Genomic DNA, 22,900 nt, shown 5'->3' on the forward strand with positions numbered 1-22,900 from the left:
TCATGATCTGTCGGGCCCATTGCCAAAGTATTGCAGATGTGGTGTCGGTTGGAAAGGCGCTGTGGTGGATCCGTTTGACACCGTGATTTAACACTTTATTTTCTTTGTGCCTCGTTGTTGCCTGCACGCTCAGCAGAATTGCACGTCGAAACCTCTCTGTTGTCACATGCTGGTTTTTTGTGTGGAAGAAACCTGATGGATTAGCCTTAAATGCGGTACTTGGAATCTCCATCTGTGATTCAGAAAACCCTTAAGAGAAGCCAAGGATTCTCTCGGTGGAGTTGGAGGAAATGTTGATCTGTGTGTGTGTGGACCAGGAAGCCCAAACAAATAATGACTGGCTCTTGCCCCCATTGGTTCCTACCCTTTCCCTCTTTCTTTCTCTCACAGAAAGTCATTTGCTTGATTATTGTTTCGTTTGTGTCACCACTTATTTTTGTTCGTCTTTCTCGAAGCCGGCTGTGCTCTTCACTTAGCAAGCAACACGTCTGTGGAGAATTCCGAAGAATGCATCTAGTTACTCAGATGAGTCATACTTCCTCTGGCCTGCATGCCTCTCCCTCGGGTGCATGAATGAGAGGGCGGAGAGGTTAGCCGGGGGAGGGGCTCCATAGCTGCGGAGACGTGGGTTGTGCCAGTTTGCCCAATATAATTAGGAAAGCATTGGTGTGTTGGTCACAGGGCGTGAGACGTGCACATTAGTGCCACCTCAAAATGTGGTCGTCCCGAGGTGGCTGTGTGACCCACGACTTTGACCAGGCTTGAGTCACCAACAAGTGTTTGGAAATCTCATCCCAGCTCTGATCCCACAAGTCAGCCTCGCTGCCAAGGTGCTGTGGGCCCTGTACTCGTCTCCCCGGGGCCCTCTAGTCTGGAGTGAATCGAGAAGGCACCTGCAATCCGAGAGATCTGCTACACTGAAGGGAAATGCTGGGATGTTAAGACTGTGGTGGAGCTGGCTTGCAGCTACTTGGCTTAAATGTTCCTCAAGAGGCCTGACTATGGTATGAATTCATGATTCTGTTAAGCGTGCAACACTCTAGTTTTATTATTTATTTATTTTTATGTGTGAATTCCCTAAACTTCAACATCCAATTTTGCTTGATATGGCGTTGTAGCACAAAATGCAGAGTTTCAGTGATTCCCCTAGGTTTACTTCGGGAGGGAAGGGAGTTGTAGTGGTGGTCAGGTGACTGGTTCGGCCGACAGGGGGTGTATTTTGTTGAATAAACCTGATTATCTTTCATAATACTAATGAAATGGTATCAGTATACCATTAAGCCTCTCTCAGTTCGAGCTGTCCTTCCCATACCTGCTCTGCTTGGTCCCCTGCCAAAATCTATGACTCACATGAGACTGAGTGACCTACTTTTTTTTTTTTTTTTTTTCTTTTAGGCTTGCCAGAAGATCTTTTTGAATTTGCAAGAAAACACAGTGGGTAAATATAAGTCAATTAAAATGCACTTAATGCACCCATTTTTGGATTTAAGCACCTAAAGGCTGTGTCAGCATGGCAGCAACCTCAGAGGAATCCCTTCATTATCACAAGGAAAGAGGATATGTAGTAAACAGTTGGTATCTCATTAGAAGCAAACTGAGTTTAAGGCCACACTGGCTCTCATCAAGCTAATTTAACAATATAACTCACTTAGGTGCTCTCATACTCCTGAAATATCTGCTTTTATATCGAATGTCCCCAGTCTATCCACGTTTTCCACGTCAGAGATTGTGGTCTCTACATGTAGAAAATTTAGACAAATCAGGGAAAGTTGCGTCAAGGCCTTGTCTGTTTTAGCAATGATTGAGGTTTGGCTGCACTGAGACGCCAATGAACAGTTGAACTTAAATACTATAAGGATCACGTCAGGAGATACAAATTTCAGATTTTAAAAGGAATGTTTTAAATGCATAATTTATGGTTCGCCTATCTCTGAAACGAAAAGGGAACAGAGGCCATAGGATCACTCGGATGGTGTGAGCAGGTTTTTTGATTGGAAAAAGCTGCAGCCTTGCAGCAGATGGAATTTCCACTTTAATCGCTAATTGCCGTTTTTTGGTCGTGTTGTCTCTCATTGAAGCAGAAACAAGCTGTGCAGCTGAATGCAGTGTCTTGGCTGCTCTTTTCCCTTCTACAAGGCTTGGCTTCTTTGATATGTCAGTTTAGTTTTAGTCTGCCGCCTTCGCTTTGACACGATTGCCCCCACTTGTGCCGACCTCCTGGAAACCCCCTGGCATGCCCGCCCCAGGGTGTGTGTTCAGTCATTTATTCGGCTTCCTCCAAAAGACTCCTTCACTTCCCCCCTAGTTTCCCTCCTCTTATTAAGATGCAGAATGCAGAGCTGCGTTTGGTCTGAAAGGCTTAGCATTTGGCAGGGGGGGTGGAGGGCGGGGGGGGGGGTTGTAGTGTGTACAGTGGGGGGGTAGGGAGTGACTGTGAGCATGGGGACTTTAATGACCTAATGTGTGCTGTACAACCAGGATACACAGGTTCTGCAGGCAGCTTGCAATGGTCACATTCCTGCCTTTTTTCTTTTCTTCTTTGAGTCCATTCAAGGAAATCTCAAATGTATGCTTCGTTTTAAAAGCAACAACAATTGGAGAGGCATTAACCAAGTCTTTGGTTAATGCTGATTATTGCTTCCACGTATGCCCAATAATCCCCTAGTAATCCAAATTATCTTTCTATTTTTTTTGTCTTTTCTTCGATGAATTATACTGTGTTTTTGCTGCGTCCCAGCGTTGAAACACACCACCAGCACCAATGAAGCAAAACTTGAAAGCAAAGTTTTATTTTTGTGTCAGTGGAATCCTTCTGGGACCTCTTTTTTTCATTTTGGCACAAGCACAAAATCAGCCCATAGCCAAAAATGTGCTCAAACACTACACATTATTTCCCACAAAATCATGCATATGCTTTTCAATCACAGGACATGCACAGTTAATTTTAAAGCTGGAAGGAGCTGCATTGAGTTATGATAAACACTGTTGCTTTGTTGTTCACATGTCAGAGCAGTTTACATTTCACCAGTGTTTCTGACACAAGTACTGTGCATCACAAAAAAAATCTGGATGAAGTCACAAAAAAAAAATGTTCCAGGCTACTATCGCTACGGTTACTAGCTTTACAGGCTACTAGCTATACGGCTATTAGCTTTACAGGCAGTAAAGTAATTTGTCTCTGCACGACAGACAATATTTATTTTGATTAATTAGTAAAGTAAGAAGAAATCCTCTCCATTATTGCTATTCCAGCAAATACCTTTAAAAGTTTACTCTGCTTTACCATTTGATAGAGCACATTTTTAGTCATATTATATTGAAAAGTGTATTGGCTGTAACTTAACCTAATTAAGCCATCTCTATTAATTTAATTAGACTATGTTGTTTCAAAAAGATTCTGCTTATTGCCGCTTCCCTGTTGAGGTCAGGGAGGAACAGATTCAGGCCCGGTCAGGAGTCAGCACGTTAAGTGTCTATCTGCCCCTTTTCAGGGTGAGTCATGACGCGTAATGCACGACTTTCTCTGCGTGAGTCATGCTGAACAAAAGCAATAAAAAAGAACCCCCTCCCCTTGTTATTTATTTTTTCTGTCTACTCTTTTTTTCAGTAACGCATGTTACATTTAGTTGTTGCCGTCCAAGACGTTGACAGACTAGTTGTGCTTTCGTGGTTAATTGTGCAGTTGTCACAAGCCTCTGGTAGTTTCTAAAACCCAAGATGCTTGATTTACAATGACTTAAAACTATGAAATACTCAATGTCACAGCTGCAACCAACAATAAGAAAATCCTCGATCAATGACTTAAATCTTTAATCAAAATTGTTGGCAATACACTTTCTGTTAATTGACTAACATGTTGCACCATCAAACAACAATTAGAGGGAAGTATCATCCAGCCGTAGCTGGCTCTCAAATTGTATAGAACTGATGTGTGTGTGTGTGTGTGGTTAAAGAAGCATGCATTTGTTTGCTCGCTGTGTCTGGGGCCCAAGGTGGAGCTCTCTGTCAGTTGAGTGAAGCTCTGCAGACACAGCCACTGGGAGTTGTGTTTCATCTCCTCTCATACCGCTCTGGAGCAGACATGCAAATCTGCTGTAATGAGTGCTGCCTTTGTGGTGTTGTTGGTGGTAGTGGAAGGGGTAGGGGTGGGGGGGTGGCGAGGATGAACTCAGGAATTTAGCATGTGAGGGGGGTGGAGGTGAGAAGCCGACAGCCGATCAAGATAGCGGAGCATGGAAATTTAAGGGGTTTATGAGCGGGTTATGTTGGGAGTGCTGTAAGTGACAGGAAGTCTTCCCTCAAATGAAGCATTCATTAGCCTGCTATGGCTGCTTTCTCCCCCTTTGCTGTCGAAACATCGAGGTGAAGATGCAAATGGTGCCATGTTAATTAGCCTTATCTTTTACACCATCACGTGGAGTGAGAAAAAAAAAACAGCCTTCTGCACCATCATCACTGTTAACAAATGTAATGAGGCTTTGTGTGACTTGTACTGAAAGTGTAGCATACTAAAATGTTTGTACTTCCAAGGTTCAAGCATGTTTCACAGCTTACTACAAAGAGACATTTTTAACTTTCACGCCAGTAAAACGGTTTGATTGGCGGCATCATTTGAATGTTGTACGGATCACAGAGGATACTATCACATGATAAAAATTAATTAAAAAAAAAAACCTTCTGTAACTGGCACTATGTCTACTGGTTCATGCAGATGGGTGAATACTGTTCTGTGGGTGCCTCCAGTGACATGCATTCACACTGCAGTCTGTAAAGTGTGTCATAAACCCCACTGGGTTAAATGCAATTTTTATTAACTTGTGAAGACTTAAATTCCCAGTCAATGTCGCATTGCCTCAATCCAAGAATGTGACGCACTCGGGATATTGATGAGCTCTGCAGATCGATTGGAGGTTAACAGCCGCTTCAAATAAGCTGAGAACTACATTATGTCATGGGGGTCTTAAAATCAGGGGTTTGAACACAAACTATGAGCTTGAGGATGTGAAAACCAATGACCTAACTCGGGAAATGAAGGTAAAACCACTTTTCAAGACCCAAAAATGGGCAAAATAGATTGATAATGAATTTAAAAGCAAAAAGATGGTGGCACACAATGGGCCATTTAAGTGACACTCCGAGGCTGCACTCTATCCTTTGCTCATGGCCAAAGTACCTGATTTGGTTTACATGCACTTTATGAATTAAAGCGTTAAACATTTGTTGTATTCCGAGGCCTGTGATTGAGTGGGAAAGCCTATTCTGAACTGTGAACAAACTGACTGCAGACAGTTTTTTTTTCAATCACTAGTCTGTAGTACCTGGGGAGCAGAGACTTGGCAGAACTCAGGAAGTGAATTTCGACCAAACATTTGACATGAACTGTATTCTCCAAGCTATTTCACAAGCTGGGAGTGAGATGTTGACCCATTGTGGCCAGTATGATGCGAGGGATCAGAATAAAATGTCAGCAGCCTACACAAGCTCTCCACCTTCCGTCTTCTGAAATCAGAGTTCCTCATTGGAAACACCTCTGCTAATTTCACAACAGTTTCTCCTTGCACTCATGTCTCCTGTCAGACAACCATCTCAGATGGCTGACTGACTGCTTTGTCGCACTGAAGGTATTTCCTCTGTGACGTGCCGGGCTGTCAGGGCGGGGACACCATCGGAGTTCCTCGCGGCGTCCTACGCTGAGGTGTTTATTTGTCACAGGCTCACTGAGACGTTAGCTTAGAGTGTTTAACGGACATTAAGGTTTAGTGTTGTGTGACGGTTTACGTTTGACATGCTTTAGTTAGTACAGTCGTTTGTCAGGCGTGAGACAGTCGATTTTCCTCACTATTTTTGTTAAGATCAAGGCCCTCCTTAGTGGAGTCTACGTTGTACCCCACTGTTTGAGCGGTCATATGGTGGGGGGGGAGATACTCTTGCTGCTTAACAGAAATGGGTATTTTTGACCCACAAAACTACTCAATTCACATTCACACACTTTTTTTCAATTTGAAGTTTAAAAGCTTAATCTTGGTTCCTCTGCAGAATCTCACTGTGTTGTGTTATTAGCTGATTTGTGCCCAGATAATGTAGCAGTGAATCCATAATGTGCCTTAAAGCCTAACAGAAGCCTCGTGCAGTGGAGATTTGGTGGTGGCATTTTGGAATCATGGTTGCAAGTTACAACTACTTTCCTCCCCACCTGTACTTTCGCCTCCGTCGGCACCTCTCATTTCTGGCGTTTGCTTTTCTTGCTCATCACTGGGTTTGAGTGGTGGAAACCAAACATGCGTGTCTGCCATTTGTTTTGGTAAATCCGCTGGTTTTGTGGTGACCTATTGTTGCTCTTGTAAGGTAGTAGCCTCTCAGTGATGATTCCATATTTAATGCCAGGAGAGATTTTGACTGCAGAGCTTAAACAAACAATGACTGCTGCTGCAACCCCTCCCCCTCCCCCTCCCACACCGAGATAAATAGCAACATTGTCTCCAGGAAACCAAATTATTTGAATTTATGTGGAACGGAGCAGGGTGAGAACAGGTATGGACACCGACGGATGCCTGATTATCGTTACAAACAAATTCCTACACAGACGTAGTTTCATGTTTTACTCCACTGCTCTTCTGATCAACATCAGAGGAAAAAAAACATGCTGTCCTCAATTTACCATAGAAGTCATCTGGAGAATAGCCAAGGAATTTTTCAGATTGTATTCTGGTGACGTAAAAAGGTTTAAATTCAACAGCTGTTAAACAGTCCCCGGAGTGAATAATGCTCCGCACCTCTTCTGCGCTACATGGCGTATTTTGATCAGGCAGATAATCAATCAGCTGGTTAACATTAAGCTTAATTGTGTGTGTGTGTGTGTGTGTGTGAGAGAGACCTGCACATTATGTGCTTGATGCAGGGATTTAGTCAGGGACACTGAGTGCTGTTTGGTTATAAGTGGTTACAATGCTGTAGTAAAGCAGCAGTTTTATCTGAACTGTTACTGCTAATCTTAATATAGCACGTATTTAACAACATGCTGTGTTGTGCAACTTGCACTGCAGGCTGCATAATCACTCAGGGGGAAAGGGCATGAATTTATGGCAACTTGGCCGCTCCTCAGCAGTACGCCATGAAAACCGGGATTATGATTTACTACCATGTCTTGTGGAGCGTTTTCATTCAGAAAATGTTTTTTTCGGATGACATTTCACAGACCGGTTCACTAATGACGTTGATGTGTTAAAAGTGAAATCTGGGTGAAAGTGGGGGGAGTACGCATAACATGCGACATGTTATCAGTGGGCTGTGTTACTATCTGCAGGTACAGTACAACTCCAGGAGCATTTTAGGGAGACTGTAACCCAGGGAAATGAGACGGGAGGAGTCAAAGAGTAAAGCAATTCAACAGCTTAATGATGTGGAGGCATTCGGCTCCGTCAGGCAGTAAACTCTTTAATATGCTGTTAATTATTTCTGAGAGATTGAATATTGATTAGAAACCAAAATGGTTTTAATTACAACTCCAGTGCCACTCTAAATGAAGACGATTTTAGGCCTTACGTGAGATGATCATCAAACCAACCTCAAGCTATATCAACTCTGTTATTTTGTTCTTTTTCGGTTTGAAAGTGAGTGCTCTGTCTTGCTGCTTCTCTCAACTCTCGCTTCATAACTGCTGATGTTAATCCCCTGTCTGAATTTAAAATTCATGACCTGATTCCTGCTGCATGTAGCACTCCAAAGCATGCATAGCCCACCCAGGTAATTCCTTTAAATCACGCTTGGGTAACTCTAGCAGGGCTTCTGTTGTAGCGATGATATTTCGTACTAGGAAAAATGAGACTCAAACACAGTTGTTTCTGACAGTCACATCTAAAAGGCCACAATGTGTCACAGTGGTGTAATGTGAATAATTAAATATGTGCTGTTTTTTAAATTCACATCAGAAATATTTTTAAATGCCTGTCACTCAGGGTTTAAATCACCGCTATAACACTGTTATGCAGTATTAAGTTTGTAATAAAGGGTATAATGGCCTAAATTACTATTTTCCTAGGCTTGCAAACCCCCAAATATTCTGTTTAAATTAAAAGAGAATAATTAAAATAGTTGCCGATCAATCTTAACTAAATCGCTAAAGAGGGATAAATTGTCCTCCTAAGTGAACCGATTTTTTTAGTTTTATGGACTGCTTTAAATTCCAGGTAAGCTGACTCGATCACCCATTACCACGCCGCTCGCCTCAGAGAGCGGCTCAATATTTAACATCGACGCTGATGTGGAAGTAGCGAATGCAGATGAGGACTGGCCTCTCAAGATTGCCACGAAGACGCTTGCCCTCCCCGGGGCCTTAAGTGCTCGGTTCATGATTCAGCAGCTGAGCCTTGCCGGCTGTCATGCAGTCGACCTCCCAGGGGCCGTGTGTTAATGCTGGCCCCGAGGCCGTGGGACCAGGGTAATTGGGTTTGCATGGTCAGTGTCGGGGCACCCCTGCCACCGCCAAAACAAAAGGCCACCTCGCAGGCTCGCTGTTAGGGGACAGCGAGACCCACCCCTTCCTGATCAGCCTAGATTTCTCTCTGTACCTTTTATTTTTATATATATATATATATATATATATATATATATATATATATATATATATATATATATATATATATATATATATATATATATATAAAATCTCCATCCAGCCCACCAAACATTGGCATTAACATGGAAAGTGGCTGACTGCTAAACGCATCTCTGGGATATCTAATGTCGCTCTCTCTTGAAAGGACTGTGTCAGCATTCAAGGGTCACAAACCCTGTTGCTCGCTTAGTGGCTTCTCCAGACAGCCTGAAGCGGCTCAGTTGATCCATAGCCAGCTCCCCAAGCTTCCACTCCTCTGATCCTGTGTCCGTCTGCAGAGAGAGTGGCAGGCCCGTCGTGGTTTTCTCTGTCTGCAGAAGCTTTTATTTATGTATTCATTTTTTTTGGAAGACCTCTGTTCCGTTTGGCACAGACTAACCAGATAAAGCGTTCTCTTTCCTCTTACAGCTTTAGCAGGTTTTTAAAAAGAACTCAAGTTTTAGCTTTGCTTTACGCTCTCCCTCCCCAGATTTAACTGCCCCACAGCCAAAGTCACGCTATCGATTGATTGATTGGCAGAATAATTATAAAATTGTTCAACCAAAGGCAAAATGAGATTGAGGGAGTATGGGAGCAAAAAGAGCAATCGTGTAATTTATTTTTCTCCCCTCTTTTAAGAGCGGAGCAGAGGTGGCTGCATCTTAAAAGCCAACATTAACGCAACATAGCCCTCTGATGCCGCTGTCGCGTAGATTTGACTGTAAAACAAAGACGCTCTGGCACATTCTGCTAACCGTGAGGACGCCACGTTTGGCACCCGGCTCCGCTGGAGGCTGCAGTGGGTTGAAACAATGTGCCCGGCCGCGTGAGCGGGGAACAGATGATAGACATATCCTTAAAATGCAAGTAATGCGTTCTTCCTTGGGGGGTATTGCTAAACTATTAAGCCTTTAATTGAGAAGGAATACAGACATTTATTTGAATGAAAACGAGGCTTGGGGGTGTCTTGCTGCACGATTACAGAGCTCACGTGCAACCATAATACTCGGACGCACTGCACTTTTGAGCGAACTCTAAAATAACTGCCCAAGTCCTTTTGCCTCCAGGGCTGGAAAAAGTGAGGAGTCTCTCTTTTGCCTGAAGGACAGGTGAGCCTGAGTTCCCACCCCTCCTTGTTTATCGCCTCGCAATCACTAGGCCAACCAGGGCTTCTCCCACGCTGGATATGACGACGTTGATATGGAAGGTATGACCCGGGTTTCAGTCGAGAGTAAAGCTGCCGAAGGCTTGTTACCAGGTTACATCACTGTTGTTGTTGTGAGTGCGTGTGCCAAATCTTCAGGCATAACAGAGGGAGCACACTTAGCGCTTCCCCTCCCATTTGCCAAGTTACCATTGCACTAATGGAAGATTTGTGTCATGATAATAAGCTCCCTCCCTCTTCACGTGTGTCTTTCTCTCTCCAGACACACACGCACACACACACCCAAGTCTTGCCAGCGTTTAACAATTAGTGATGGTGGTATTTATTTTGGTCTGTTTGACTTCTAGTGACATTGTTTTTAATGCAGCATTCATCACGTCTACTGTTCTACTGAAGCGCATGTGGCGGTACAACCATCGCAGGCAGGCACACACTGTTGGAGTGTTGACCGTGATGGGATGCATGACCGCTGTAAAAGGGGATTAATTGCACCCATTGGTACCCATTGACAGTCTTGTGTCCGCAAGTGGGAGTCAGAATCTGAGCTGAGCAGCCTACTCCTCTGAGATGACAGTAATGTGCAGGTATTTGGGGGACGCCGTTCTGGGTAGGCAGCTTGGCGCTCTGGGGAGAGAAGGATGTAGGTTAGCTGTAGTGGAGTGGTATTTGATATTAATGCATAGTTTTCTGAGAAAGCAAACAAAGTGGAAACTCGCACCCATCGGAACATAGGACATTATGATGCAAAATGCAATTGCTTTTCTTTAAATGCCAAATATTTAAGGGAATAGATGGACATTTTGGGAAATACCCTTTAGCCATTGCACTGACAAACAACTCGCGACAAAGTAACTTCCATTATGACCAAAAATCGTGTTAAAAAAAAACTGGCAGTGGCAGTATTTCTTTTACTCTGCAGCCAGACCAGCAGTTTTCCCCTACCTCCTGTCTTAATGCTAAGCTAGGCTAATGGAGTGCTGCAGGAATGAGTAAAGGGCAGTTGCTAACAAGTGACGTTTGTTGGCTCCAGTTTATTCTAATCCTAATAATTTTGTGATTGGAAACAGGGTGGCGTTAACTTCCTGGTCTGTAAAAGACGATTCATGACTTCTGATTCTAGCTACACCGATGTTCGAGTGGTAACAATATACCAATTACTTTGAAAAGACGTCAAATAAATGTATTCTCCAAAATGATGAGCCATTTATTCAATTTGTAACATGTTCACTGTAAAGTCTTTAGTCAAGCTTCCACTGAAGAGGAAGGGCAACGATGACAGAGAACAAGTAACCACTGATATCTGGTGTGGATTAAATCCTTTGTGTTGTCCTCGTCTATCTATCTGCAATATGCTCACAACACAAAAGCAACACGTGCCCCCTTTTTCACAGGTCTAACAGTGAACCACTTGTCATGAGCAGGGTCATTGACTTGTATCAAATAAGACTTGTTTACTCATGACAAACCTAGATATCCCCCTTTAAAAAAAAACAATTTACCCCAAAGTTAGCGCTGTATCCGATTTGCTTGCATTTTTCAAATATGGTTCAACTTGAATCAATCGATGGATGTCCGTCTGTTTTGGTTCTGCCCCTCCTCCTTGACTCTCCGTCCTGTTCTTTCTTTAAATACTGCTCCTCGCTGGGAAGGCACTGCAACCGGATTTATTTTCTCTTGAATGAGACTTGGACATTAGTTCAAATGGTTTTTACTATTTTAGCTAATCTTATTCACCCTTTTTTAGTCTGACACACTTCCGTAAAGTCTGCCCTTTCTACTTCTGCTTCGGTCAGTAGTTTCCTGTATGCAGAACATTGTGTACCAGAGGAACAACACTGGTTTCATTCATCTGAGGGAAGCTTGTGTGTAACAAGAGCAGAGAACTTATTATTGTGCATGCGTGTGTGTGTGCGTGTGTTTGTGTGTATTTTGTCAGATCTTGAAACTAGCGGTTTGGTTGCCTGTGTTTTTTTTTGATAGTCCTAGTTATTCCGACCATCCAATGTTTAACGGCGCTTTATATTGCGCACATTGTTTTCAACAGAAATAAACCTAACAGTGAGGACATATACTGGGTGAACGCTAGAGCACGAGGAAGTGGAAATGATCTGTTTATATGGGAACATAAAATCCATTTCAATGATAGTTAGTAAAAAACGGTGAAAACACTACACCCTACATGAGTTTCAATAAATTGTAACCATGCATGTACCGTGAGTAATCGGACTGTAATCATCCAGATGACTCGTCAGGTGCTAATACTTGATTAAACCATAACTAAAGCAGATCTCCAGACTGGACTTATGAAGGCCCCATCGCTGTCTTTCCCCACAGTTGGATTAAAGAAGCCTAATAAAGTCGGGACAAATTGCTGCACCTGCGTATATCGACACGGCTGACCATGTGTGGCTGCTGCAATACGCAGTGAAATGATAATTAGTGTGTGTGGGACCGTATAATCAGGTTCAGGTTGCTCGTGCAAGTAGAACTGGTAACATCCCATCCCAACTATGGGGATAGTAATTGATCAACAATCCTTGAATATCACGTAGCATTTTCAGTGGACGCTGGTGGCAAAAACATCCAGTGATGTCACTGCGAAGAAGGAAAGACCTCCCCTCACAACTTACAAAATACAGTGACATTCCGGTGTATTTTAAGTATTTACCAAGCAGAAAAACAGTATCATATTTAAGGTTATATAATAATGCATAAGGTTTTTAGTCAAATATTTCCTCAAGGAATATACATCACATTAAAGTAATTATCTTGTAAACATACCTCCTGCATTACATTTAATGTGAGGGTGGATACTAATTTCCATTATATGAACCATTGAAAATCACTAAGTGCCCTTCAGTGTAGCAGTATCACACCTGAAATATTAATTTCATCATGGGCCGTGCATCGTTAGCAGCCACTTAAAAGTTTTAGTACCCCTAAGTACACATGAATTTTGCAACAGTCGAGATGGGGAACAACTCTGGTTTCTGTGACGCAGTTGCTGTCATCTCAGAAGGTACTTGCCTAACACGATGAATTTGACGTAATCTGCCGTGTTGTGTAAAGTAATCCCTTGTTACAAAACGCGTTGGCCTCATTGGAGTTCCTTGAATGAAACGGGGCTTGCCACATGTGTACTAACCATGCTGTCAGTTTGAGTGAACCACTTTACCAAACACCATCACCGAGCCGCTGTCGGCAGCAAGAACGTGGATAATTCTTCCTGTCAAGAATTCGGGGAAGTTGAGATGTTTTTAAAATCCCATTCAGCACCGAATTCGCTATTAAATCCTCGGCGGAAAAAGACACGGCGTGCTGAATAGAGAATTTGTTTGACCATCCATTTCTCTGTCATCCCTCAAATACTCTTAGTACCCCACTTCTAAAAAACAAACGAGGGAAGAGTCTTTTTACTATTCCTTGTGGTGACAGTGGCCGAACCCCATCTTCGTGTGTCCCTATCACAGCGCCTTCAACTCCCAGACCCCCTTCGACGCGGCCTCCGTTCAATCCCCCCCCCCCCCGGCTCTCCCGACATGAAGCAGGCTCACAGTCAGCCCTGACATGGCAGCAGGCTGCTGGGGCTTGTCCCCGCTCCTGCAGGGGAGGCAATGGGAGGAGGAGGGCGAGGGGGGGTGGGGGGCAGGGTGCCTTACCGCCCGCCTGCGATGCGCTTAATCATTCCTGCAACAGCCCAAGGTCCTCTAATTAAGACACCGACCCGGCCTTGCAGATTATGTAGCAGCTGGATCATTAGCGCTGAGGGTCAAACGGTGTACGTCTCTGTGTAGCGCGGCGCAGCGCATTTCATCAGCTCCCGTCCCCGTCAGCTCGGCTCTGGTGGCCCCCCCCCCCCGTGAAGACTCTGCAGGCTTCCTCTCCTTTGAAACTCCCATTCAAACTGAGAATGGAAACATTTCGATCCAAACCACAAAGGCTTAACTCGATGCAGGCCGGTACGCTGAGCTGGCGCGTCATCAGGAACACCTTGCTAAAGCTAATCAGATGAGGGAGCATTTAAAATGGTGGCGCTCAGTTCAGTGTGATTAAGTTAAAGTGTTTATTAATTTGCCAAGTTGAGTTGTTTAGTCAAATTTCAGGTTATGTCCTGTCTATGTGTTGTCATTGCAAATTGGATATCTATGTACTACACAAGTAATCAACACATTTATTGAAGCTGGAACCAGGTATTTTTTGTAAAATTGGAATGCTTCATGAGATATCAAAATGTTCAATTCTTTTTTTTTTTTATAGACCAACTGGTTATTATTCATTTAAAACTGTAGAACCTTGAAAAATATATATTGCTTAAATATATTTGACTCCTGTATTTTGCAATACATCTGTACCTAATGTCTAATGTTGAGTGAGTGTGACTGAAATGTGAAAGGTTTCCTATTATATGCATGGAATATGTCGGACTTGTATGATTATTAAATGTGCGGTGGGAGCAGATATTCAAATGGATGACAACATGTAGACAAACATTCAAAATCTAATTAGTTTCATATTGCAATAGGGTGCCACTAAAAGAGGACAATTACTTTCAGGAGCAGCTTATGAGTCACTTTTATTTTTGGCACTGGGTGGAGATATTTGGTACATCATTTGTTTTGTCTTTTCGGTGATGAGGATTTCATCAACTACACTGATTCACCTGTCAAGAGTCAGTAAGCAAATCTCATCATCCCTACGTCTCCTCATGCCTGCAGAGGCTGGGAGAATTACCTCCAGTGGGTTTTTTTTATCCAGGTTTCCCACCTGTATGCAGCACGATTCAGATGTCAATGAAGGAGGAAGCACAACCAATCTTATTTCTCCTTGCTAAAAGTAACGAGAGACTTCTGATTGAACTACAAGAGTTTACAGCAGCTTGATTTCAGTCGGTTGCAATGGATTTCAAAGGTGAAACGTCTCAAACCAGTCATTAGCCAAATCCTGGCTAAACAAGCTGCTTTTGTTTCACGCCATTTCCCTCCTAAGTGTGGAAGTTCAGCCAGCATCTTTAGCCATAGTTTATACAGGTATAATTATACTTTAAAAAAAAGATTTTCAATTTATGAATAGACAAAGGAAATAAAAGCTGCATTGATAATGCATTTCCCCCCCCAAAAAACCCTTTTACAATTAGATTTTTGTTTACGTTCTGTTTATGATGAAGGCATTTTCTATTCATCATAATCTGTGTACGTTGGTAGTGGATATCGAGTTGGGTGTGAGATCGTTTGACAACTACAAACTGCTTGTCACTACTGATCGCTCACCGTTACGATCGCCGCTGCATTTCAGTTTGATAACATCCATCGCTGCCTTTTGACTCACCAACAAAGTACGATAGAATACACAAAATATATTTAAAACAAACATTAGCATTTTACGGACTCGTTTGGAATCTGTCCTTCAGAGAAATTGTTGTTGAAATTATTTGAAGTGATTTAAGATGAATCTGAAAGTGATTTAAAAAAAAAAGAAATTGACCTTATTTTAAAAAGATAGTGTTTGACCCACCCAACGCAGTCAGGGGTAGCCTGAGTGCACACTCCATCTCTCTCTGTCTCTCATGTGAACAACTTGGTGAGGATCCCGTCCATCCTACCCCCCCCCCCCCCTTCAGCTAGATTAAAGTGTCATCCCGCTCAGGATTTTCCCGTGTTCACCTACTCTTGTAACTTCAGGCCTTTCTACGCTGTCGCCCTATTTTAAGACGGGCAGGGCAGTGTGCTGAGAGGAACGGCGTGTAGCGGGGCGCGCTCTGCGCAGCACGGGCCGACGCGCGCAGCAGGCCCAGGACGCTCTGCAAGACGACACTCGCTGGCTTGTTTACGGGCAGAGGCTCCGCCTGGGGGAGGCAGGCTGGCAGGGAGGGGAGACGGGAAGAGGGGCTTTACTACCCTCGAGAGAGTTGAAATTCCTTCTGAGCCAGTACCCCATTTGGCTGTCAGTTGTGAAAACAATTGCCTGGCATTTTCTCTCGCTCTCTCGCTCTTTCTCTCGCGCTGTGCAGATGGAGTCCCGGCCATGACTCCGCTTTGGGAGCAGCAAGTGGTGGAGAAAGTGGTGGTCTTGTGATCTGCTTCACAGCTGATATGAGCATACTTTAGAGACACTTGGTTTTTGATGTTAGCCGACCTGTTCAGAGTTGCTTCCTGGCTTGCGTTTGGTTTTCCCTCCTCTGTAAAACTGCTGATGTGTTGTTTTTATAAAATGTAAAATGTCCTCCTTTTCTTCCTTTTGTTAAAGAGAAAAGACATATGAAAGCAATTCTTTTCCGTTTCTCCAGAGTCGACCTTCAGAGGACGTCATGCTGATGTCTTGAGCTGAGGAAGTTCTTCATCCTCGACCTGCCTCTGTTTGTTATTCCCCACCTGGTCCCCTCCGCCTCAGTCGACGGGCAGCGTCCGGCTCCACAGTCTCCCCACCCCTCTCCTGCCCGGCCTGCCGTCGCCATGACGTCGGAGCTGGAGAGCAGCCTGACCTCCATGGATTGGCTTCCTCAGCTGACCATGCAGGCGGCCATCCGCAAGGCGGATGCTCAGAGCGCCCACGGCCCCGGCATGGGCAAGAAGAGCGCCCTGCTGGATCCTAACACCACGTTGGACCAGGAGGAGGTGCAGCAGCACAAGGACGGCAAGCCGCCGTATAGCTACGCCAGCCTCATCACTTTCGCCATCAACAGCTCGCCAAAGAAGAAGATGACACTGAGCGAGATCTACCAGTGGATCTGTGATAACTTTCCCTACTACAGGGAGGCGGGCAGTGGCTGGAAGGTGAGAAAAAGAGCTGTCGGGGCATCATTTTAAGCTGGATTTTAGAGTTTGTTGCTATCGTGGTGATGATAGCGTTGCATTCTGGTTATAGCGGGGCTTCGCACTTTAACTACGGCGAAGCAAATATGAGCTTTTGGAATTGGACGTCTGTGTAGTTACAGTAATTGAAATCAGTTAATTGAAATAAAGATGTTTCTTTGACTCAAAAGTATTTTAGTAAACTGCAGAGAAGTTATGAAATTCCTTGATGTAAATCATTGTTTTCTGGTCGCCAGGCGTCTTAAAACAAAGCGAGATCCTGTTTTTAATCACCATTGTCACTTCTGAGAAAGCGTTCCGGGGAAAGCAGAGTACGCCAAATCACACCAAGTAGCCTTACTCTTCCGAATGCCACACTGGAAAAACCATATGAAGTGTAAAACTCTGAATTAATATTCAGAGAAGTGGCCCCTATCTGTGCGAACACGGCCTAAATAGCCCATTCATGGGTGGTATTATTCATTGCAGATGCCTTGATAGGAGAAGGCCATTATACAGAAGAGAGAGCCAGTGCTGTGTCATCATCTCAAGGAGCCCATGATCTACCGAGATGAAGCTATGCTGATTGCCTTTTAAAGGGCCCAGATGGAAATTGATATTAGAATGAGTTTTCCAATCAGTCGACGTTTATTGGAAATAGAATCTTAGGCTCTGCTTTATTGCAGTCAGACAAGATGTATGACGCCCATTTCCTGGGGCGGCGAGATCTGTCGTGTGTGTGTCTGTGGGTGTGTGGGGGTGTGTGTGTGTGTGTGAGATGAGAAAGCGTGTGTTATTATAAATGGATGGATTTTGGTTATTTTCGTGCCAAGGCCCTATTGAAGGGAAATTAATTGTTTCACTTTGCAGCCTTTGTTTCCCCTTCTACCTTCATCATCCCTTATTTAGTTGGCATCAACGCTGCGGCGTGTTCGCTGTCAGTCCGCATGGATTCCTGTTCTGAGTGTCAGGCATTTCCAGTCAACAGCGCTCTGTTTTGTGCACCGCCCACCTTCTGTAGCATCAGGTTCAACTGATCATTGTAAGCTGACAAATCTCTCGAGGCTCAAAGTTGCGGCGCTGTTTGTCTGTATTTTTGTTGCCGCAATCAGGTGAAGGAATCTGGTTGCAGAGAACGTAGCGCTCACAGCTCCGTCTGCAGTTGGCAGTTGATAATCATTGATGTGGGTTAAGTGGACTTGCACAGCCACAGACTTAATTGCTGGGAAACTACACTAAGCCCAACTAAAAAAACTGTACACAACGCACAACATTTTGACAGTCATATGCATGCCCGTCTTACATATTTTAGAGTAGGTGTCGTCAGTGTGTATGAAAATGGGTGCTGCTGGCAGGGTTGGAGATTTTCTCTACCACCCAGTTACGGTCCCATTAAAAATGAAATCCTTGTATTTCAGATTTCATTAAATGGTGTGGCCAGATGGGCGTTAAATTGACTGATTCTGTACAGTGATGACTGTAAGCACTTCTTCTTTTCATAGTCGTCTGTAACAGAGACCTGACGCAACTGAAACATGGCTTCAAGTGGAGGAGCAAGTTCTAAAATCAGTCAGCATGTAAGTCAAGTAATTTCTAGTGTAGGGAAGCATTGCATAGATTGACACATTCTGACCTTAATGTGGGCTGCATCTGTAGAAATATCCCCCATTTTAAAATTGACAGAAACCACATCACTCTAACCAGGATGCTGTAGACACAGGAAACACTGTCACAGCGGTTTGAAGGCGCGCTCGTGCGCTGCAGCCTGCGTCACTCTGCTTTCTCACTTCTTGTTAATGGGCTGTTTTTCCGGCAGTAGTTTTTGTCTTATGTAAATACCTCAAGTAATGTGTAGAGACTATTTATTAAATCCTTTTAATGCTTAAGACATTTAAATGAAATCCAATATGCCGTTTCAATGCTCTGGGCATTTGAGCGAGCTCTAGTAGCTTAAGGTTTGTTCCTAATGTTTTTTGTGCATGGCGTAATTTCACAACCCATCACACAAATTATATTTTAATCTAAGCCTGTGCAAAAGCCTAAGTAAAGTTCTCTCCAAAACCTCAGGAGCTTCTATAGGCAGGAGCATTTTTCGTCTTTTAAATCCCTCAGAGATGCCTCTTTTGGAAAAGCTGCATGCACACCTAATTGAAATCGTGTAATTCTGTAATATGCATAGAGCAGCACCATTTCCCCACACTGTAACCCTTTCTATAGCGTGAATCTAGCTATAGTGTGACGGAGTATGCATGTTTTTGTCTGTAATTAGTTGGAGGCAAGCATTCCTAGGCGGGGTGAATGTAGGTCGAATGTAGTCATCGCTCCTCCGTTCCCCGGGAGATGTCGGTCGCAGGAATTTGGGACTCCACGCACGCACGCATCTGCTCTGTATGATAATGCAGGCTGCAACGGCGAGCCGAGAACTGGCTAATCTGGGCACCAGCAGCTCATTTAATAATCTCAATAGAACTCCATTAGCCTGTGGCTTTAAGAAATATCAATAAGTGCTGTCAATAAAGACGGATAATTCATCAAGGTCAAAGAATGTGAACTCTGCTGACGAGGGTGCAGAATATGCGTTCGGCATCTATGAGCAAGCAATTAGCCGCTGCTTTTCATAACGCGCTCCCTCTCTGAGGTGCGTTTGAGTCATACTTTGCGGGTCAGCCGAAGCCGTCTTTTGTGCTATTCTGCTTGCACGCCGTAGCTCCCGTGTGCCCCGCGAGTGGGGCTTATTTGAACATCTGCCTAAAGGATCCTTGCTACACCGGTCTGCAGTCAAATCCGGTGTACTGTTTCTACGTGTTCCTGATTGCAATTCAAATCTGTTGCCCAGTCCAGTTTCCATTTCAAAAGCCATGACGGGAAATGTAAGACGACCCGGATGAGTCTTCTGAGACTAAAAGGAGAAAAGTCCTCTCCCACTTTAAAGGGAAAGAAGACTTTTTTTTTTTTTTCCCCACCCATGAGGGCCTCATGAAGAGATTTTAAATACTTTGAAAACACTAAACTCAAAGTCAGTTTCAGAATTTTCAAAGGGCATCCATGTTGAAATGTGGCTTCATAACTGCTCCTTCTCTTCTCAATCAGTAATTAGATAAATAACGACGAGGCCATATTTAGTTTCACGTCTGTCAAACTTCTCCGATCCGCTCAGTCTCTTCACGGACGCCCCCTCGCGTGTCGTGAGTCAGTGTCGTGCTCTCACTTTCACTGCAACCGCTTTGTGGGGCAGTTGCTTGTATGACGGTTTTGCAGACACGCAACCTCCAAACACGTCAAGAAGTGCAATGCAGGGGTTCCCCTCTTCCAGCATGCATCATGACCAAGTGTTGCGTTGCCAATTACTACTTGTCCTTTTTTTGTTGAGCAATGACCTTTTGTCTGTATTCTTAATTCAATTCTTATGCAGCCTAGTGTGATCCTTTTGTGCAAGAAAGGACATCTTAAGATAACGGCTTAAAGATTAAAGAACTTTCCCTTTGACACGGATTGAGTTGCATTTAGAACTTTTTAGTATCATCTGGATTAAAACTGATTGTAAGTTGTCAGACAATAATTAATAAAGGTAAGGCATAAACTCGTAACGGAGAGCGTTGCCAAACAGTAGGTACCACACTTAACTATTTACTTGTTATCTATTCACACGCACCATAAATGTAAGCTCTCGGGTGCTTCTACAATGATGTCTGAATACCCGACTAATTCAAGCAAGCAATCATCCGAGCCTTCATGCACTCCTTCTCCCAGCGCCATCTCTGGTCAGGCCATCCGAAAATATGACACTCCGCTCGGCTCTTTCATAGGAGTCACAATGTGTGCAATGTTTTTTCTGGTATATTTTCTTTTCTTTTTTTTTAAAGAAAGAAAAAAGTGGTATTGAGTCGACTCTACATATACCCTCAAATGTTGCCCTCCACGCTGATCCCAAACCTTCTCCCGGCTCCTTGTAGGCTCACTTCAGGCACTTTGTAAATTCCCCTCTGCATTTCTTCCAGGTGAAGAATGCCAAAGAAAATGTGGAGCAATTCTCAACCAGTTTAGAAATGTTTCCTCTTGAACTTTAACTGTTGCTACTGGCACAATTTTTCTTTTCTTTCTTCCACACCTGTGTACAGGGAAGGAAATTAGCTGGAGAAGAATGTGTGGGCTGCTGTTTGATTGCCTAATGTACATTGACTCTCCCATTGCATTTTCACTGAGGCACATCATCTTGTTAACAGGAAAATACAGCTTTGGTCTGTGAAGCGTCCAGAGTGCGGAGCTGGGGCGCAGGGCTGCATTCTGCAGGGGCCCTGGACCTGGCTTTGATCTCATTATAAAATGCAAATACACAGTACCCTAAACAGATCAAAGGTTCAACTTCCCACTGGATCTGAGGCTTAATAATAGCAGCCTGGAGCAGTTTTCTATTTTTTAAGAAGCGATTTGGGTAGCTACTGGTCCTCCAGGACATTATTTACTCTGGAGATAATGTTCCTGCTTCTGAGTGGTGAGTAGCCACAGCTCAGAAAATCCCTGCCCCTGTTGCTTATTTAAATAAGATTCGTCAGGTATGAGAATTTGTGCTCACTGCCCCTATCTCGCACCTCAAGCATGGGTTTGCAGGGCCTAAAATCTAAAGGTGTAAAATTGCTGTGGTGCATGACTCCCTGACACCTTCATCTACTTTCTTAGCCTGTATTATCATTACACCGTAAAGCAGGCATTTCAATTTCAAGCACTTCGCTCATACTGAATTTTTTTAGGAGCACTTATTTAGATGTAACCTGCACACACCAAAGCAGAGTCCAAAATCAACCTTTTTTTATTTATTTTTATTTGTGACCTTCATTTGCTGAGAGCGACGCGGTCAGCTGATATTCCAGTGTTCTTTATTGGCAAAGACCGCTTTCATGGCTGCGCACCAGCCCGGGCGCTCACTTTGTCAGGTAGTGGGGGGGCAGTGATTCACTCGGCAGCCAGTTTGATCCTGCTGTGAGGCGGGTTCCCGTGTCAGGAAGCTCCAGCCTGGCCACCCGCCCACCAGCCTCACCTTGCACCCGCCTACCGGCGCCCCACCGCTCACGCTTTGGCCCCTTAGAGTGGGCGGGGAGAGCAGGCTGGCAGGCCTTGGCACGGATACATTTTGGCAGGAGCCGTTGTCCCCACACTCCGCCGAGTGGAGTGCCGACTGCAGTGCAGAACATGAAAGGCCGCAGGCTACCATCGCTTCCTCTTGTGGCCTGCAGTCCTGTGTGAGGAAGTCGGCTTCACTTTTGCTTGAAACCGTATCCGTCTTCATGACTGTCACTGGCTGTGGTCGTACAAGCTGATGAAATCGGTGTTTGGTTTGACGGAAGACGTGCCTTGTTTCTTAGAATGCGTGGTGTAGCTTCTTTCATCCTTTTTAGACAATCATTAACCCCAAACGGTGCATAAACGCCGTTGACCGCGGTTATTGTGAACTTCCTCTTCTGCGTTAATGGCGTCCGCTGAAGTCTATATCTGATTTATATGCAGGGATACGCCCTTGGACGAAGCCACCTAGAACTATTTTTTTCTCCAATACTACTTCCACACAGATTTCTTTTTGGTTTTGTTTTAAAATAAAACTCATCTTTGTCCACACGGACAAAGGGATTCTTCAGAGGGGAAGGTGAAGGACCACCGGGAGCTGCTCACAAAATATTTAGTCATTGTTCCGAGGTCTGAAACCTTTAGACAGAAATAGTACTTTGCTTTCCCTTTTATTTTAGGCGCTTGGGCTTTTGCTTTTTGTCATTTTTGTGTAATGCAGCACATGTATATTCAGAGCTTAATATGGCTGAGGATGTCCGATAATATATTGTAATATCAGAGGAGTTAGTCCTAGAATTTAATATTAAAGTACGGTGTAAACATGTTTATGAGTTTGGTATCTTGGCAAACCAGTTTCCTCCAGCTGTTAAAAGGAGTGCATCACCCACAAGCTACGTGGAGCCAGCAGTCTTCAATAAATCTTAATGGCCCGCCTCTATTTATCTCAAGATAATGAAGACTTTGTTTCTTTATCTATTCATTTTCCCACCACAAATCACCCCATCCTCTTATCACTTTTCTGTATCTGGACAAGAAGCCATGCGTGATTATTTTTTGGGGTAAACATTCTCTCTGCAATATTTGTATCTTAATATCAACTGCTCTTCTCTGTCAATATTCACATTAACATGAACTATACGCAGCCCAACAAAGTGAGCCTCTGGATGCATTGTTGCGGGTAAAATCAAATCCCCCTCAGCCCCATGTAGGGAAACCGCTAATAGGAAGCCCATGTCAGACTGAATAATGGCATTGCACCATAATGTTTGCACCATTCTGAATATCAGGCTACCT

General features: G+C 43.9%; 1 protein-coding gene across 2 annotated transcripts in view; it reads left to right on the forward strand.

The window, feature by feature from the left end:
- foxj3 (forkhead box J3) overlaps positions 1-22,900 on the forward strand; it is a 56,786-nt gene that overhangs the window by 6,225 nt on the left and 27,661 nt on the right. The window contains exons 2-3 of one of the 2 annotated variants that reach the window (XM_037490406.2): positions 1,396-1,438; positions 16,042-16,528. In XM_037490406.2, the coding sequence (XP_037346303.1) occupies positions 16,208-16,528 (321 nt within the window). In that variant the 5' untranslated portion in view covers positions 1,396-1,438; positions 16,042-16,207. The remainder of the gene's footprint in view (positions 1-1,395; positions 1,439-16,041; positions 16,529-22,900) is intronic. The other variant, XM_037490403.2, reaches the window with a different exon arrangement.

The sequence above is a fragment of the Pungitius pungitius genome, chromosome 8, assembly GCF_949316345.1.
Source record: "Pungitius pungitius chromosome 8, fPunPun2.1, whole genome shotgun sequence".
Taxonomy (NCBI): domain Eukaryota; kingdom Metazoa; phylum Chordata; class Actinopteri; order Perciformes; family Gasterosteidae; genus Pungitius; species Pungitius pungitius.